The following is a 20308-nucleotide window of genomic DNA, read 5'->3' as shown; positions in this document are numbered from 1 at the left end:
TTCTTCAAGACTTGGTTGTCCAAGTTTACTATAGGTCAAAGTCTGTGGTCTCCTCCTTTCTCTCTTTGGGTATGGACTTGGCTGGTCTGTTTCCAAAGCCTCTTCGACATCAGAGCTGCTGTCCACCTCCCCTGCCCCCACAATAGCCACATCCTCTGGTTCCCTATTGTCCATTTTCTCCTCATCAGCTTGGCTGGGGTCCCCCTGGCCATCTCCTGACATGTGAGGAAGCTCATCTGGCTCACCCCCGTCCCTTAGTGGCATAAACTCTGCCGCTGTGGGGTCCAATGTAGGTGAACACTGAGGCTCAGGATAAGGCCAGGTGAAAACCGCATCAGAAAACTCATCTGTGTCGTCCTCCTCCTCACTCCCCACTTGTGTCGGAGTCATGCATGTTTGTTTCCGTTTGTTATAATGTCTTTTCCTTGTTTTAGTACTAGTTACAGTTGCCTCCTTATCTGCTGGGAGCGGAAGAAAATCGCAAGGCAACAACATATTCCTGTGCAAAATCCTTGTCCTGCCTTTACCATTCTCTGGCTCTAACTCAAACACAGGACTGTCCTCTCCCTTTTGTCTTTTAATGATGTAGATGTTGTCTTCCCAATAGGAGCGGATTTTCCCTGGCCCACCCCTCTCCACAACATTTCTAACAAGGACACGACTCCCTATTTGAAGTGGTGGACCATGCACACTTTTGTTGTACTGCCTTTTACCTCGGTCAGCTGACTTAGCTGCATTTTTGGAGGCGACAGTGTAAGCTTCAGCCATTCTCCTTCTCCATCTGTCCACATAGTCCTGGTAGGAGCCTGAACTGTCCTCCTGCTCAATGCCAAAGAGAAGGTCAACTGGTAACCGTGGTGACCTACCAAACATTAGGAGAAAAGGAGGGTAGCCAGTGGCCTCATTAACAGTACAATTGTAGGCATGTACAACTTTATGGAGGTGGCTTTTCCAGTCTCTTTTCTGTTCCTCTGTTAGTGTTCTTAACATCGAGAGCAAGGTCCTGTTGAATCTTTCGGTCTGCCCATTTCCTTGTGGGTGATAAGGAGTAGTGTGTGACCCTTTAACACCAGCCAGTTCTTTTAAATGGTGCAATAGTCTATTCTCAAACTCTCGCCCCAAATCGTGGTGTAGTTTTTCTGGAAAACCAAACCTGAGACAATAATCATTGAATAGTTTTTCTGCTACAGTCTTAGCTGTCTTATTTGTAGTTGCGTAGGCCTGAGCGAAGCGGGTGTAGTGGTCCATAACTACAAGTATGTATTCACACCCCCCCTTGCATTGCTCCAGGTGCAAAAAGTCAACTGAAACCAACTGAAATGGATGAGTGGTCTCTATGCTCAACATAGGTGCCCGTGCCTGTCTGTTTGGCTTCCTCTGTTTGAGACACTCACAAACATTACTGACAAAGTGTTCAATGTCTCTTTGCATCTTAGGCCAGAAGAAACGATCCCTACTTAAATTTAGGGTCCTTTCTGATCCCAAGTGGCCCATCTGTTGGTGTAGTTCTTTGAGCACTAGTGGGTGGTAAACTGAGGGGAGAACTAGTTGTTTTTTGTGTCGAGTCTCTCTGAACATAGTTCCATCCTCTCTGATTTTCAGTTTGCTCCACTCTCTAGCCAATGCTTTAAACTCAGTGCTCTCAGTCTTAATGTCCTGTGTGGTGGGCCTTTTGTTTTGCACTACAGACTCGTACATTTTACCTATCACGGGGTCTTGCCGCTGTGCTGCACAGATTTCCTCTCTCGGTATTGGCTGAATCATGTCCAGCAGTTCCTCTGCTTGTGTTTGATGCTGAAGGGTGTGGAAGGAGACAGCGTTAAACATTAGAGCTTCTGTTTGCTGCACTAATATGCCCTGCTGTGAGGCTACAACCACGTCCTGGCTAACCGTCTGTGTACAGCAGTTCATATAGTCCTCAAAATCGAGGGGCATCCTGGATAAAAAATCTGCATCTGCATTTGTTTTTCCTGGCCTGTATTTTATCGTAAAGTTGAAATCTGCGAGCTCAGCCACCCAACGCTGACCTGATGCATTCAACTTTGCTGTCGTTAACACATAGGTGAGTGGATTATTATCTGTATAAACCACAAACGATGGCGCATGCAGCAAATAATCTCTGAAGCGCTCACAGACAGCCCATTTGAGAGCTAAAAACTCCAGTTTGCCAGCATGCATATGGTAATTTTTTTCTGGCGGCGTTAACGTTCTAGATCCATAAGCTATGACTCTTAACTTGCCATTACTGCGCTGGTAGAGCACTGCTCCTAACCCTGCTTGAGAAGCATCAGTATGAAGCACAAATGGTTGGTCTAGATCAGGGTAGCCTAGGATCGGAGGACTGGCCAGTTTATTGACTAAGTAAGACAAAACCTGATGGTGTGACTCTGTCCATTTCACAGGGGCTGATGAAGGCAACTGTCCTTTAGCCTGTTTGTTTTTCTCCTTCCTTCTCTTGTTCTGTGTTTTTAAGTCCTGTGGGCTACTTTTAGCATTTGTTTGGGCTGCTAGCAGTTCATACAAAGGTTTGGCGATACGTGAAAAGTCCTGTATATAGGCTCTATAATAAGATAGGAAGCCCAAAATCTGTCTCACTTCCCCCACTGTACTAGGGTGTTTCTCTTTAAGTGACATCACGGAGGCGACTTCTGCTGGATCCATACTATGGCCATCTTTTGACACCACTCTACCCAAAAACCTGACCTTAGGCTTGAACAGTTCACATTTCTTAGCAGTAAGTTTGACCCCATGTCTCTGATACCTTTGTAGCACGGCTCTTACATGCTCAACATGGTCCTCAAAAGATTTACTGTGGACCAAATTGTCATCAAGGTACGGTAGACAGATATCATCACGCAGACCCCAAAGACACTCCTCCATGCTCCTCTGGAACTCTGCTGGGGCGGAGCTGAGTCCAAATGGGATTCTAACCCACTGGTATAAACCCCAGGGGGTGATGAATGCAGTGAGTGGCTGACTGTCTTCGTCTAGGAATCCTTGATGATAAGCCTTTCCCTGGTCTAGTACTGTAAACCAGGAGCTACCAGTAAGGCTGTCCAACATGTCCTGTATCCTGGGAATAGGATGTCTGTCAGGCACCGATTTGCGATTAAGTTCTCGATAATCCACACAAAGTCTGAGGTCACCGGACTTTTTCCTAACACAGACTATCGGTGACGAATAAGGCGACTTGGATTTTGTAACCCACCCCCTATTGATCAAGTCTTGCAGGTAAGCTTTTACTTCCTGATGCAGAGGTTTAGGCACACTATTGTAAGTCTTTTGAACTGGTGTTTGGTCGTTGAGGGTGATGTGCATCCGAAGGCTAGGAATGCAGCCTACATCATTTTCGTCTTTTGCAAAAGCTTTGCATTCCTCCCTAAGCATCATCCTCACCGCCGACTGTTGGCCACTCGTTAGATGGTCTAGAACTACAGGGGGATCCCAAACACCACTTGTCTCACCTGTGGGGGCTAATGGGACTTCGACACCTGCATCATCTGCTGTTTTAGTTGTTGGAGTTTCTACAGGTTTTAGGGCAGCTGGGTATATTGCTTTTACGCCCTCAATGTGCCCCAGGACCACACGCGGATCTACAGTAATATTATGGCATGTGGTATTTGTGACAGATACTGGGACCATGGCTGAGTTGCCCCTTTTTACTTTAAACAATACTTCCTGCAAATGAAGCCCCTCAGGCAGGCTGGGGTTCAGAACAGGACAAAATAACATTACAGTGTCCTCGTCAGCCTGTATGCGTGTGCGACAGCGAATGGTAGTAGCTTCACTAGGGCCTAAAACAAATTTACTCCGCCCTGTCTTGACTTGGATCTCTTCCGCAGCTGTTCGATGTGTCTCTATCAACTGGATAAAAGTCTTAGCAGATCCGACGTCAATACCAAAAGCACTACTCACAATATTTGCAGCACAGTCACTGTTTTTAACACCCTGTTGTTTAAGTTGCTCGTTGATGATTTCTTCTATAACATTGTATCCAATAATGGGATCCTGAGCTACATTTGGGTCACTAGAGACCAATACGGGCACTAGGAGACTCGAGCTGGTCGTCTCCACCCCCGTCAGTCTAAACTCTACAGGGACCCACCCCATAAATGGTATCTCTGTCTGATTAGCTGCGAGCCCATTTAATGGTTCTGAACCTAAGAGTTCATCTATCCCCCTGATAGTGGTGTGAGGTAAGTGCTCGACTCTCCAGTTCTCATTTATTACGGTAGCCTGTGCACCCGTGTCCCACAATGCGGTGACTGGTACATTGTCAAAGGTGCATCTCACCATTTTTCGTCTACCAATCAGCTTCACTAATTTTTGTCCTTGCTTATCTGATAGAAGGTCAGAATATCCCATGTATGACAACCACCCCTTTTTCTCTCTTTCCCTCAAATGTTGTTCAACTAGCCTCACCGCTTTACATACATGTTTGTGATGGTGCCAGTGTTGTCCCTGACAGGCTTTAGAACAGTAACTGACAGATGAGCAGCCTGCACACCTCTGGAGTGGGGTGCTGACCGACTCTCTCTGGTGGCAGCAACCACAGCGGCGGGACTCCTGATGTGGCGGTGGGGTCACTGCTGGTCCCGTGGCAGTGGCCCTCTGGCGTTTCCCTGCAGCTGAAGTGGAGCTCGGCATCCTCTGGAGATGTGGCCAGGCTGGCCACACTTAAAGCAGTGGGTGCAGTTGTCTCCCTCTCCGTTGCTCTGGCAGGTCCTGCAGCCTTTCTTCCTCCAGGTACCCGCGGCAGCATCTGATGTCCTCTTTGTAGTCTGCGACTTGCCAGCGTTCAGGGAAGCAAGAACCATCTGCCTCACCTCTGCAACCTCGTTCCTCAGCTCTTTCACCAGGTCGTGCATTTCGGGTGGAGGATGATTTTTCTTGTCTTCCTTGGTGGCGGGGATCTGTGAGCTACTGCGTGGTTCATCCCTAGTATGTAGCTCATTGATTCTTGGTGGTTTTGTATTGTTCCTCTTTAACTTGTTCAGTCTTTCTGTCTCGAGATTGGCAGCTTCATTTAGTTTCTCAATCAGCATTTCATCAGTCACATCTGGGTTGTCAAGAAGGGCTTTAATCTGGAACTTTATGTTGTCATTTTGCAGCCCAGTACCCACTGATCTCAAAAACTTCCTTTTTACCAGGTCCCGACTGTAGTGTTCTGCTTCTTTGTCCTTGGATGCGTACAGGAGGCGATCTTTAAGCTCAATGGCTCTGAATAAAAAGTCTTGAGCTGACTCTTTTGGATCTTGGGAAATATTTATCAGTTTTTGGTACAAATCAGAAGTGTCATCTTCTCGGTAATGTCCTTTTAATATTGTCTTTAACTGTGTGAGTGTCAAATCAGTCTTTATTTCAAGCATATCACGCAGTTTGAGACCTGGATTGATGGCTCTTATCACTGCTTCAATAACTTCTGACTCACTGTGGCCTTTGCGGAGTCCATTTTCCATCTGATGCAGCAGGTTGGTATAGGACAGCCGATCGCGCTGCCCTCCCTCACCTATTTGGCCACAGATGCGAAACTCCCTGCGAATTGTCACCTCTGGTACTTTAGAAGACAGCAGGTTCGGGGCAGCGTCCGCCCTCTTGAGTTTCTGCCCTATCGCTCTAATTTCTTCCTGCAGCTCGTCATACTTGTCTCTTGCGTCTGAAGGGCGGGAAAAATCACTCTCGGCCGTATTGTCTTTAGCTTTATATTCGCCCAAAAACGATAAAAGTTCTTTCACAAACTGTACAGCATCGTCTGGTGTATAACTGTTTTCCACCTCGTCCAGTTTATGTTCTATAACTTTCATCAGTTGGCGTCTGGAAGTGTCTTTTGTAGGCTCATCTAGCGGTGTAGCAAAGCCTTTCACCTTATAACCCACTTCTATGAGCTGATCACGACTTAGCTGGCAGAGTGTGGCGGTGATCTTATCTCGTAGGGCTTCTATCTCCATTGTGGGTACTCACAAGCTTGTCTTTAGTCCGTCAGATTTCAGGTCCGGTGCTTGGAGAAAGGTTTTTCTTCAGCCGTGCGGTAGCGCTAACGTTAGCCGCTAATGGCGCTAACCAGGCTTCTGCTTCACTCTCGTGCGGGAAGTTCTTCAAACCTTCCTCCTGGCTGGCTCGCCATGATATGTTGCAGCTTTAAGGCAGGGATGACTCCTGGAGTTGCTTTCTCACTGCATATTCTTTATTTCACAATCCGATCATAACAAAAACATACAGCAGCTCCTCTCCGACTCCTAGCCCTTTGCTGCGGTGGAAAAAGAACCACTCCAAAACCCCTTCAAGGAACATATGTATAAAAGAGTTTTCCTAACACACCAATGGGGCGTTCAATGCCATCTTGTAAATATGAGTACCAGAACAAACAAGCAAACAAAAAAGAAGTGTGGGGTACCTTTGAACCAATGAACAAAGTATCACCATTTATACTTTTTAACATAACCCGGCCCCGTCGATATGTGTATCTCTCACATTTGGTTTTTTTCAGTGTTTTATTTGTTCGTGAGTAAATCGGTTTGGCTGAGATTAATGATAATGTTGCTTTCCTTTCAGGTAATGGAAGATCCCTCAACTTAAATTCACCTGATCAGCAGGTAGACTGTGCATTATAAAGTAAGTTGTGATAACATGTTATATTAAATTAAACTAATGGTTTTGAAATTGAAGCGGCATGAAATTACCAAGTTGACCCCACTTAATCTAACTTATTTGTTTTTGTAAAAACAATAAGTAGAAAATAATTGCTTATTATTTGTAGGATTTTTTTCTTCTTCTCTATAATCTCAACATCAAATGTGTATAGATACCCATGCTCTTACATTTGTCATGAAAAACTATTTAGATTCTTAGATATATATTTTTCCATCACTTTAGGACCTGGCAAATGGGATGGCAGTGTAAGATATGCAAATCTTTTTCTACTACAAAGGGGAATCTTCTACGTCATTACAGATTGCAACACGCAACATTTGGTCGTGGACAGCACCAGCCATGTCTGTATGGCAGTTGTCCTTGCACATTTAAAACACAAGGAGCCCTTCGCACACATTTGTCCAGATACCATACCACTGAAGAGAGTCCAAGGCCTGGAGTGATCACTGCATTTAAGTGTTTGGCTTGCACTGCTTTTTGCTCTACTCAGAAGGACTATTTTCAGCATATAGGAAATCACTTGAAGAGACACGAAACTGTATTTTGCGTTTTTAATGGATGTGACTTTCGCACAAACATATACAATACATTTCTAAAGCACAAAGGCAGGAGACATACATGTTGTTCCTTAACTGATTTTAAGAAAGAAGTCTTGGAAAGTCATCCTAGTCAGAACACTGACCATTCTGATGTCCCTGAACTCAACAGTGATGAATGCTCTAGTGATGTTGAGCCAGAAAGTGCATCTTGTACTGTTCTTCAAGGACTTGGCTTACTTCTACTCAAGTTAGAAAGCACTTACAATGTTTCAGTGAGGTGCATTAATGCTTTGGTTGAAGATCTCTTCTATATTTCTTCTTCAGCATCTGTGGAGGCGGTTAAAAATATAATTGATTCAGCACTGAAATCTAACAAATGCACAGTTGACCACACTATCATAAAGGACTTGGCTGAACAGTTGTGCAGCTCTCATCCCATTAGCAGAGCTCTTGGAGCAGGCGGGCCACTTGGTTCAGCTTTTAAGAGAAATAAGTATTTTAAGGAGCATTTCCAGTTTGTGGATCCTATTGAATATATTCTTGATGCTGAACAAAAAAAGAGCTTTCAATATGTACCAGTTCTAAAGACTTTGCAAGAAGTACTGAAGAACAAAGATATTGCAGTGGAAGCCTTTTCGAGGTGCTCAAGTAGCACTGGGCATTTTGAGTCCATTTTTGATGGTACGTGTTTTAAGGACAATGACTTTTATGCTGTAGAAGAAACAAGACTCTCTATAATAATTTATGTTGATGAATTTGAGGTGTGTAACCCATTAGGAACCTCTCGAAAAAAACATAAAATAACTGCAGTTTATTAGGTTTTGGCCAATTTGCCATTGAGATTACAGTCTGCCTTAACATCAATACAACTAGCTTTACTTTGCAAATCTGTTGATGTGAAACAGTTTGAATACAAAGTAGTATTGGATCCACTTTTGAAAGATCTTGTCACTCTTGAACAGGAGGGGGTTTTTATTTCATGTTTAGGGAGAAATATTAAAGGCGCCCTACACTGTGTTGTAGCTGATAACCTTGGTGCTCATGCAATTAGTGGACTTGTTGAAAGTTTTAACGGGCCATATGTTTGTAGATTTTGCCTTGGACATTCTTCAGAGTACCAGACATATGAAGTACGGTCTGGGGTCTTCCCACTTCGAAAAAAGGATGACTATGATTTACACGTACAAGCTGTCAAAGAAAATCCAAATTTAGTGCCTCATTTTGGCTTAAAGCGGTCATGTCCATTAACTGATCAACTTAATAATTTTCACTTTGTGTCTGGATACCCACCAGATGTCCTTCATGACCTTTTTGAGGGAATAGTGCCAAGAGAGTTAGCATTGTGTTTTCAAGTTTTTTTGAAGAAGCACTACTTCAGTTTGACTGAACTGAATAATATAATCACATGTTTTCCATATAAGGGCTCAGACAAATTGAACAGTCCACAAGCAATCCCTTCAAATTTTGCTGGTCGCAAAACTGTAGGAGGAAATGCTCATGAAAACTGGGCCCTAATACGTTTGTTGCCTCTCCTTGTTGGTTTACGTGTACCTGAAGATGATCCTGTTTGGCAACTTCTTCTGACTTTGAAGGACATTGTTGAGTTAGTGGTTGCCCCTGTTCACACAACACAAAGTATTGCCTACCTTGAATTTAAAACATCTGAACATCGTGTCAGATATTTGGAAGTTTTTCCTGATCAAAGGCTCACACCAAAACACCATTTTTTGGAGCACTACCCTGCTGTAATAGAAAAATATGGGCCATTGGTTGGAGTATGGACAATGCGCTTTGAGGCGAAACACAGATTTTTCAAGCAAGTTGTGAGACACACTAACAATTTCAAAAATGTGTTGCTGACCCTTTCTACAAGGCATCAAATGATGATGGCATACCACATGCAATCAAAAGAGGTGAAACCTGCCCTGCTTGTCACAAAAATATCCAGAATGCCTGTAGATGTGCTGCATCCAGACATACAGGCAGATTTAAGAGCAAGATCACCATCTCTGACTTGTGTGCAGCTTGCCACCACTGTCACCTACAGTGGAACAAGATACACTGCTGGGATGATCCTGTCTAATGGTTCAACATGTGGACTACCAGACTTTGCTGAGATAATACAGATAGTCGTTTTGGACAATTGTGTATATTTCATTGTGAAGTTACTTGCTGCATGGTATGTAGAGCATCTGAGATCTTTTCAACTGGAGGACACTGGCAAGATCAGTCTTTTGGAGCAGCAGAAACTTGGTGACATGTGGCCCTTGGCTTCTTACAATGTGGGAAGAAAACGCTTGGTAACCCTGAAACGTTACATCTGCTGTGAATAATAGGTAAAAAAAACAAAACGACAACAACAAAAACTTGATAACATGTACATCTCCCAAGTATTTGTTATTTGCAACATTTGGTGTGTTGAAGTGTGCTTTTTGTTTTATAGTTTTATATCTCAACTATTGTATAAATGAAAAGTAATAACTAATTTTATTTAATTGAAGGGAAATTTAACTCTGCCCATTTACATTTTATTCTAGGTTGAACAAGATGGAGGCAAAGCTTCGTGTAATTATTGATGACCAAATCGAGAAGTTGGTTCTTCCATCAGGGATCCCACCAACATTGGAGGAGCTGCAGAGTGTTGTGAAGGATACTTTTGGGATTTCAAATGACTTCAGTCTTCAGTATTTTGACCCAGAATTCCAGGACTACTTCACTCTTCACAGAGCTGACCAGATAAAAGACAAAGACACTGTGAAGGTTGTTGGCATCACCCCGGTCATGATAAGCTTGACTCCGGTTGCTGACAGTTTTGGCGGCCCCTCTGGCCAACTGTCTGACTATGACTCCTCATATGCTGAGTCAGTTGTATCCAATGCAGACTCTGCTGCAACTACTTCTTCTCAGGACACCATTATTCTCAAAAGGCAGAAGACCACAGAACGTTGTGAGCCCTGGCCAAAACAGTTTCCCATTCCACAGTTTGCATATGAAACTGAGATGTACCTGGAAAGAGCCACTGAGGAGTATAAAAAGAATGGAAATCTTCTGCCCACCTCCAAAGTAAAGACTGATATTCTTGAGAAGTTGGCTGAAACTATATTTACATTTACGGCCTATCCTTCAAGTGCACAGGTTAGTTATGTTGCTGAGGCACTTGTGACAAAATACCCTTGTCTCAAGGAACCTGGCTCTTTCTCAGGTTATTATGGTTGGCAACAAAGCATCAAATACAAGATGGCCAATTATCGTACAAAACTTAGAGGGTTTGGTGTTCCTGAGTTGACATGCAATGCCATGAAACACAAGAGTCCAGGTGACCAGAAGTCTGCAAATAAAGTGAAAAAGCCTCGGAAAGCAGAGGTAAATTACCTTCTGCCATATCCAGCAGGTGAAGATGAGGACAGTCAAGAAGAAGAGAGAATTCAGTTGCTTACTGAAGTCAAGAAAAGAGACAACAACAAAGTGATAAAAGAAAAAATGGCTAAAACATTTGCACATAGACGACATGAAATTGTCAACCTGTCCCCCAGCATTGAAGACATCAAAGCCAGATGGCCAGCATTGTTTGAGGCATCTCATGTGAGTTCCAAATTCATTTTGGGTAGGCTTTTGGTTTTTTTTAATGTAATCTTTCAAACTTCAAATAATTTGAGGCTGCATCATGGTTTTTTTTGTCGTTCAGCTGCAGGATGAGTTCTACAGGATCACCCTGGTACACCTTGAACCCAAATTCATGTCCATGCTGGATGAGTACACTCCCAAACTGTTGGCCCTTTTCCATTCCAAGGGGGGAGCCATGGGATTGAAGTTGCAGGCTATCATAGCCAAGGTATTTTCCACAGACATTTCAGCTTGGAATTTTATTTAAAGAATTTTTTTGTCAAATTTCATTTGCATGGTGCACAGCTCCACTAATTTGTTTGCATGTTTTTGTCAGTGCAAGAGGACGCCAGGACGTCACTGATATAATTAACAACACAATTATGGGTTTCATGTTTTAATTGTATTTTAAATACATGTCTATTCTTAGTAAAAAAACAAACAAAAAACAAACAAAAAAACACAAGTACAGATATTGCTGGGTTTTTGTTTTGTCCCAAGAAGGAAAAACCCTTTCTGACAAACATAAACTAAATTAGATAAAAAACTAAATGACTAAATTAATGTAATTTACTAAAACGACACATTTAAAGATTGAAGCTTACAAGCATGTTGACAATACCTTTGTGTTGACTGTCAGCACCCAGGCATGTGCATTAACATCAGCTAATTATCGCACATAATGCTCCATGTGATGATAATTTGATATTTAACTTTTTTTTTTAATACTGCCAATTCTCACAGTTTTGTCTTAATAAATGGTCACTTATCTGATGGTAATTTTTGGAATTCTTGCTCATTTTCAGTCACCAAGCAATCCTAGCAATAACATAACCAGAAATCTGGTTATTCAGTGCTTGATGGTGTACCTTGGGGAGTCCATTGATCAACTGATCAAAGAGTACAGTGTAAGTGTTGAAGTAGAAACATTATTCTGTTTTTGTTATTCATATGTGTTTGTCAAGTTTCAAATAATTTCAGGCATTATCATGTTTTATTTGTCATTCAGCTACAGGATGTGTGCAACTACAGTCAGAAAACCCATGTGTTTGTTGTTTCAGGATGCTGATGAGGATGGTGTGTCACAAGATCTTTCTGAACAGAGGATGAAAATCTACAAAATCAAGGCTGTTGGATCTGAGGAGGATGACATTGGCATTGTGCTGGAGGGTGTGAGAGTTATGCCTGCTCTGGGCAATTTTCCAAGAGCATGCGCAATGCTGGTTGGATTGACATATGCAGTCGATCTTGCCTATCCCAAAGAGCTAAAATACACCTTGGAAGTATTCCAGAAACTTTTCCTTGAACTGGATTGTGCTAAGCTCTCACCAAAAGTGAACAGCCTCAAGAACAAGTTATTGGCTTAAACGAGGACTCTGAAAGAATGAAAGGGAAGTAAGCTCACTGAAAACCTTTGTCTTTGTTAGATGCAGCTATCTTTTCAGTTTTCAAGTTAATTTCATCTTATTCATATCTTACCCAAATGACCTGCAATGTGTCAGGCTGTATTTGTGCTCTTCATTTTAATGTTTGTTTTTTATTACCTACAAGTTTCTTAGGAATATTCTGTTTGAAAGGCAGCAAATTGGAGGAATCACTAGTGAAGCTTTTCTTTGTTTATAGTGTATGTTACAATAAAATATTAGTTTAAAACAACTTTAAAATTTAACAGAAGTGCAGTCCTGTAGCTGTAGAAATGTTACTTCCTCTTACATGTGTCTTAGATTTTCTCAGGTTAAACATCCAAATTGGGATAAAAGGTTGATTTACATTATTGATATTCCATGTACATGAGTGAAAAACCTTTGTTCTACAGTTATATTGAGTGATTCAATTTAACAAAAGATTGACTAACTAAAGTTTTTGTTAGTCAATCATAAATAAGTAACAGAGATAAAGGAAACGGTAAAGGATATTCAAATTTCAGGTTCATGTTGATATTACAGTCTAAAGATTAATTTCTTTTTTACAAAACTGGTTTACATTCATGCAGTTTATGTTGCTGTTGCTCTGTACACAAAGCTGTGTGATAAACTGTTTATGACACTAAAACAAATTTACAGCAGAGGAATGTATTTAGGAGATCAGGAGATTGTTGATGAGAATTCAGTGTATACGAGCAGAAAAATGTTATATTATAAATTACTGTGTTTTATTTTCCACAATAAAACAAATTACTGTTTTGATGTTTTCTTTGTGAAATCGATTCATTTTACTCAGAAAATAAGTAAAATTCATTTCATTTTCTCTTATTATTCAGTCATTATTTTTAAGGTTTATTTGGATAATTATTGAATCCAATTTGAGTTTTACTGAAAAAACAAGAAGATTTCATTTCTTTGTAATGGATATTTTAGGAAGTTTTTACTAAACCTTTGCCAGATAGTTAGTAAATTCAAAGTAATTTTTCTCAGAGACTTATTTCATATCAATTATTTTTTTTGGTAAAGTTGGGCAATTTCAACCTTCAGTTTGAGATTTTGACCCTAAATCCAACACATATTTACAGTTTAATTCTATTAATATCTACTTTTGTTTTCTATTTGAATTTAATTAACATTTTCTCTACATTTTACATAAATCTTTTGAAATTAAAATCTACTTAATTATTTCAAGTGTCACTTTGTTGCCATAACTTTTTTAAGTAACCTCTAGTCACAATTTCTAGAGTGTGGTTAGACACTGTTGGATCCACTCTCAAAGATGATCTAGACTTGTGCCTTGGAAAAGCTGCTGACAGTGGCTTCAGCTCGTGTGTCTCTGCGGACGCCTGCCTGTCTGCATCTATTTTCCTCTTGATTTGTTTCTTGACTTTCTTGCAGATGAAGTAAAACATCTCACAGATGCACATCAAGATACAGACAGCAGAGGACACCACCATGAAGAGAGTGAAGATCTTCTTCTCTGTGGGGCGGGATACGTAACAGTCCACTATGTTCGGGCAAGGATCCATTGAACACTTTAACAAACGTGGTAAGTCGAACCCTTCGTAGATGTGGTAAAGGATGTACAGGAAACCAGCATCAAAGCTTGCCTTTAAGATCAGGCTCACCTATAAGAAGACAAATGAGTGTTAAAGTAGGAAAAATCTCATGGATTGCTAATGACTGTGTTTGACAGAATTAATTTTAAATGTTCACTAATTGCTGTAACTTATCCCAACCATTTGTCTAAGCTCTTGTTATGACGATTAATTAGTTTAAAAAAATAAATAAATAAATGACCCTATGAAAAAATTGGAACATAAATGAGGATTCTTCAACCTTCTATAAACTATATAATGAAAATTCCTGATATTTACCAAAATCAGTCAAAACAAAAGTGAACACTTGGTAGAGACGTTTCTAAACAGCAAATGAAAGTGAAATTAAAGACAAGAAAAAAGACACCATGTTACAGACATAATAGTCCCACATTCCACTGTAGGGATATATTATATGGCTGTTTAAAGGAAGCCTTGAAAGCATAGAACCACTTAAAATAGAGTTTCTTTCAGTATCAGATCGATACTAGGGTGATATGATCTGTACTTTGTTTCTATCCTCTAAGTTCAGTATATATATATTTAGAAATAAAAAAATACATCAGACATACACTGTGAAAAATATCTGAATGTCTTTGCAATACTTGATATTGATAGATACCAAAATTTGCATTATCGTAGACCACTCTTGCAAAGTCACACAACTTCACATCAGTTTGGTGGAGCTTGTTGCTTATACATTATAATTGCAAATCTCCTTCCATGTGTGGCATACACAATAACAGTGGAATTAAACATTAGCACCCTTCATTCTTACCAGGTATGTCCACCACAGCCCTCCACGTTTCTTCCCAGGGCGGGCATACACGTGTTTACCCTCATGGGTGGTGGTGTACTTTAAGTCCTTCATCTCTCGATATTTGACATGGGCAACAACCATCAGCGACGGGCATGTGACGAAGATGAGCTGCAGGGCCCACAGGCGGATGTGGGAGATGGGGAAGAAGTGGTCGTAGCACACGTTGGTGCAGCCTGGCTGTTTAGTGTTGCATTCAAAATCTTTGCTCTCTTCACCCCACACTCGCTGAGCCGCCACCACAAACACCATCACCCGGAAGATGAAGACCACTGAGAGCCAGACCCGACCAAACACTGTGGAGTAATTGTTGACCCCACTGATGAGGTCCTCCAGCCAATTCCAATTCATGAGTGCTGTCTTGGAGGGGGACAAGGGGACAGAAATTTGAGGAGTATGTTTGACCTCCTGAAGAGATCAGGTGGAATGAAGTTCCTGATCCAAACCTGAGCAATGAAACAAGAAAATATGTTAGAAGAATCTTTGTAGTTAAAATACTTGAAGCAGTATGATGCCAGTCAGTGGTTTGTAAAGTCCTGGTCCAAAAAGTTAAATATAATAAAAGCCTCTAATTTAAGTTAATGTCCTAAATAAAGATAGAAAGAAAATATTAACTTCAAGTACTGACTGAGACTGTAGTGTTTAGCTATATACAATGAGATCATATGCATGACACACACACACACACACACACACACACACACACACACACACACACACACACACACACACACACACACACACACACACACAATTCTGTTTTATTCATTTAGTGCTAAATAACAACAACAGGTGCACAGTAAGGTAAAGACCCTACAATAATACAGAGGAAACCCCTACAATCATATGACCTATTTGAACAACTGCTTAGGCGACAGTGGAGAGGACGAACCCTCCAGAAATAAAATGCTCAATGTGGAAGGGAGCCAGTGATTAATAATAACTAATGATTAAATGCAGAGAGGTGTATAAACACATGGTGAGTGAAGTAGATGAGTGAAGAAGTAAAATTCAGAGCATCATGGGAAGTTCTTCAGCAGTGTCTGTGAGTTTTGGAGCTGGTTCCACAGAAGAGGGGAAGAAGAGCCCTGATAGCTAAAGGCTCTACTTCCCATTTTACTTTTAAATACCCAAGGAACCAGAAGTAAGCCTGCAGTCTGAGAGTGAACTTCTCTATTCTATTGAGGTGATATGGTAGTATGAGATCTTTCAGATAAGACGTGGCCTGATTTTTCAAGACCTAGTATGTGAAGAGAAGGATCTTAAATTTAATTCTGGATTTAACAGGGAGCCAATGAATAGAAGCCGAAGTTAGAGAAATATGCTATCATTTAGTCCCTGTCAGTGTTCTTGTTGTAGCATTTTGAATCAACTGATGACTCTTCATGGAATTCTTTGAACATCCTGATAATAACGATTTGCAGTAGTCCAGCATGAACTTTCAGTTTCACTCTGAGACAGGGTCTCTGGAGGCCAATGCAATGCCATCCAGTGTATCTGGTTATATCTAGTTAGATACATATTTCAAAGATGTTTTGGGATGAATATAATAGATGTATTAAGCTTAGTAGTGAGTTCAAGCTGACATAATGGCTCAGAAGTCATAGCAAACAAAAAACTTGACATGGAGTGTGCCTTTAAAGATTTCAGTATTTTAATTTTTTTATCTTGTCAACTCACAGCACTCATCCTGTACATTTAGTGGCTGATGTTTGTCATGTGTGTGCCAAACTGTGTATGAGTGCGTTTCTTGGAGTATTTCTACAACAGCAACTACGAAGCCACTGCAGTTTTTTTCTAGTAATGTTCCCCAAAACTAACAATTACAAACATGTAAGCTATTCTTAATTACTGATGAGTTAAATATGAAGTCTCACGAATTAAGCCATTGCGACTGCAAATATGTCAGCTGTTATGTCAAATATGTCATGGTTATTGCTCATTATTCTTTTGCTTTTCTTTTTTAATCTCTGTCTCTGTCTGTCTATGATTCTTAAAGGAAATCTTCTGGCATCATCTTAAAAAAACAGCTACAGATGCTTAAAGGATTTATAAACACACAGCCTACTACCATCGTGCAGTTGCTATTCATTGCTATTCACAAATGTAAAAGGCATGTGATTTTTGTTCATACAAAATACAAACACAGACTGCAGTGATTCTCAGTGAATAAACAAAACCTCAGAGAGAAGAGCATATCTTGCCTAAAGGGAGGTGACCACAACTTGTTTTTCCGTTTGCTTTAGATGCAATGTTGCCCTCTCTCTTATCTATCTATCTTTTTGCATATGTTTCTCTTTCACTTCATCGTGACAATGCAGACAGCTTTCTCAGGTTGTCCCTATCTTAATTAAATGTCTTAAAGAGACTAGGATAAATTAACATCCATAAACATAACAAAGATTACACTATGGCTGCAGTGTGACACATGAACCAATATAATTCAGACTATTCTGGCACTGCCACAGATGTTTGAATACAACTTGCTCTACAGGTTGAGCAAGTTGCCACTTTACCACTCTAACTCTGTTTCGCTCACTCTGTGGACTCCTTTAGAAAGCGGTTGAAAACATTTATTTAATCCATTTTTCTGTTAATATTCTTTTTTAATTTCTCTTTTCCAATTGATTTTATTATAACGTGGTTCTCTTGGCACATGATACAACAAGAACCGAATGAGTGAGACTTGTGCCCTTTTTATTTCGCAAGGCCACTGCTTTCCTACTACTATATTTTTGTCCTCATCCTTTCTTGTATTAGTCTGAATTTAAAACAGAACTCAGCAAATGGGCTACGAAACACCTGTTTCCTTGATCCATTAATTTGCACAAATATAGACATATAAAGCACCTTACCCTGGACACAGGGAGCACCATAAATGTATGAATGTGATGTGTCAGCTGCTGTTGCCTCAATGCTCACTGACTTGGTTACATCTAGACCTTTAGAGGGGGCTGGCTTTGAGGTGTGGCCTTGCTGGTAAACACAAGGAACCAGAGGGAGATAGGCGGAGCGTCGCTTAGAAAAAGTTACATTCTCTCACCTGACGGTTTTAGTTTGCATGTTGGGCATGAAGAAAACTGCCCCAGGGTATTTTGAGGAAAAACGAGAAGTGACAGAGAGACAATGTCAGAGAAATGGAAGGGAAATGGAAGGGAAACCGTGATGCAGAAAGATAGCAGCACAGCAAAGAGAGAAATGATGCAAAAAGTTGGTTGATGATACATAATGATAGCAAATATATTCAGCAGAAAATGTAGGTGGATAACCAGACCGATCTGCATAGGTCTGATGCCGACATGTGATGCAAAAATGGATGCAAATAAGCACATTACAATACAGAGTGTCTGATTTATGAGAAAGAGCGAGGACCTGGTCTCTGATTTCAGGCATTTACCTTTAAAATACTTTTTAGTTACTTGCATTGACTGCCCCACCACTGTGCACAGTGATGATTATATAGCCTAAATAGAAAAAAAAATGTGGATTCCAGGCTGCACTTTCTTCGCCCACTCAAAAGGAAACTCTGTTACAGTAGTTTGAAGTTAAAAAGTATCAGGGAAACCAAAGCTGCTGGACAAACTTATGGACATACCAATGTATGGAAATAAAGTAACATGGACAAAGGCACTCAGGCTGCCTTGACATCCACACAAGACTGTATCCACTGCGTGGCTTTCTCACGCAAACTACTCTGACAGGCTAACCTGTTGCGTGGCGACCCTTCGGTTTTTTGAGGCTGCTGCGGCGCAAGGAGAAATTGAGATGCCTGATGATTTGGCTGCAACCCCAGGCCCAGGCTGGGCAGGAGCAGACCCTCAGCCCATCGGAGAATGTGAGCTTTTCCCCCATGCTGGAGTCACCTGGGGAGGAGAAGATAACGAGGATGGAGATGAGGAGTCGGCTGACTCAGAGCTCCTGGTGTATGACTACGAGGAGGAAGTCTCTCTTGGATCTCGACATGCAGGTCATGTGCAAGCGCACAGCTTCTAGGCTCAACATCCCATGGCCCGCTGTACAAATCGAGGTTGTAAAATCTCGTAAGATTTTGCCTGTTTTCCCGGAGCTACTCAATGAGATAGCAGTGACGTGGAAAGCAAAACCTTACAGCGAGAAACACCGCATCGCAGGGAGCTCCCTGCTGTCGGATTGAGGGGATGGAGTTTATCGGCCTCCACCAGATGCCACAAGTGGAGCTGTAGCGAGCCATCTTCACCCAAAGACGTCTCTCCCCTCCAAGGCAGACCGCTTCCATTCTAGCCTTACGGATAAGTGTTACAAGGCAGCGGCTCTGACTGTAAGAGCCCACAACTATGTTTAGGGATTAAAATAAGTTGCCATGGTTCACTCTCTTCTCTTATTTGTTATGTGATCAGGACAATTCTGGAGAAGGTGGCCCTGCAGGAGAAAGTGACCCCCTTGTAGGCCGGAAAGAAATGAGATAGCTTAAAAAAATATACAAAGTATGTATGTGTGTTATCACGAAGATTATTCTTAAGAACACAAGTTAATAAATGTGCAATTACTAAGAGTTTTTGTGTTGTTTTTATTTGCCTACTGTATTTTTTTTTATTTCCTCTGCCTTTAGGATTGCAAGTATCCAGGGTCAGGAGAGGGAGTGATTGGGATTGCAACTTGGCCCTGGTTTGCCCCCATGGATGAGGTGATAGGACAGAGGCTATCTATTAGGCCTCCTGTCCTAATTCCCTCTCTCCTATATGCTATATTACTACTACTATATTACTTGTAACTCTGTAGCAGACAAAAGTTTGATAAAGTGCCATGTAAAAAAAAGAAAACAAAAGATTAATTCCATAAGTTTCAAAGAGATTTACTTTATATATTTTTTATAATACAATATATGTGCACGAATGACTGGTAATAATTGAAACTAGCTAAGTAATTCCTAAATGTGTGTAGATGAAGGGAAATAATTTTACCTGGGTATGATCGTGTCTGATGAGCCTAAGGTACAAGACGTGCCAGCGACAATGATAAAGTTTTTCTAGCTTCTCGAAAATTAAAAACGTACAAAAAAACAGGGGAACATTTCTGTGTCCATTTTAAAGTTTTCGTGCTGTGGCGCCAGCGACCAGAAAAACGCAGAAGGGCGGACTTGAACGACGGCTAGAAGGCTGTTCAATTTCACAGCCACTCCTACCCGGCCGTGATGGACTGAGTAGTCTTCCTCATCCAGAGAACTCCCCTAAAGAGCTGGCAGCAGGGTGGTGATGACATCTGAGCAGCTACAAAGGTGGACAACCAAAGATCCCATACTCTCCCGAGTGCATGAGAATGTTCTGAGAGAATGGCCCATAACACAGCATCCTAATTTTAAGCCCTACAGACAGAGACAACAGTAGCTGAGTGTGTAGGATGGGTGTGTGGTGTGGGGGGCTAGGGTGGTGATACCACAATGAGGTCGATGCCCCCTGTTGGAACAGCTACATCATCCACACCTGGGAATGAGCCACATGAATGGCTTGGTCAGAAGCTACATATGGTCGCCACAGATGGAGACTGACTTGAAGACAAGGTGAAATCCTGCGGTACGTCAAGAACATAGACACAGCCCTCAAGAGGCACCGCTACACCCCTGGGAGTGGCCGGAGAAGCCATGGAGGAGAATAAATATAAATTATGCTGGCTCTTTTTTTGGGTAAGATGTTCTTAATA

General features: G+C 41.3%; 1 protein-coding gene and 1 long non-coding RNA gene across 2 annotated transcripts; one reads left to right on the top strand and one right to left on the bottom strand.

Annotated features, from left to right (window-relative positions):
- Nucleotides 1-10162: 10162 nt before the first annotated feature.
- Nucleotides 10163-12979, top strand: LOC113014546 (uncharacterized). Its single transcript, XR_013904709.1, has 2 exons — nucleotides 10163-10772; nucleotides 10876-12979. It is a non-coding gene; the product is annotated as an uncharacterized LOC113014546 (long non-coding RNA).
- LOC113014542 (gap junction beta-7 protein-like) lies at nucleotides 11175-17552 on the bottom strand. Its single transcript, XM_026156143.2, has 3 exons — nucleotides 17488-17552; nucleotides 14594-15078; nucleotides 11175-13845 (listed from the first exon to the last, which is right to left on the bottom strand). Exons 2-3 carry the CDS (start codon nucleotides 14981-14983, stop codon nucleotides 13405-13407), a joined length of 831 nt encoding a protein of 276 aa, XP_026011928.2. The 5' UTR covers nucleotides 14984-15078; nucleotides 17488-17552; the 3' UTR covers nucleotides 11175-13404.
- Between the last annotated feature and the right edge of the window lie 2756 nt (nucleotides 17553-20308).

Source organism: Astatotilapia calliptera, chromosome 22, assembly GCF_964374335.1.
Source record: "Astatotilapia calliptera chromosome 22, fAstCal68.1, whole genome shotgun sequence".
NCBI classification, from domain to species: domain Eukaryota; kingdom Metazoa; phylum Chordata; class Actinopteri; order Cichliformes; family Cichlidae; genus Astatotilapia; species Astatotilapia calliptera.
This window is presented reverse-complemented; position numbering and strand designations above follow the sequence as displayed.

What these genes read in the sequence shown, in the direction of transcription:
- LOC113014542 (XM_026156143.2), bottom strand. Translation starts at nt 14,983, where the DNA reads ATGAATTGGAATTGGCTGGAGGACCTCATCAGTGGGGTCAACAATTAC. An exon ending in GGCTGTGGTGGACATACCTG is followed by an intron (nt 13,846 to 14,593) that starts GTAAGAATGAAG and finishes GTCTTCTTATAG; the next exon opens with GTGAGCCTGATCTTAAAGGC.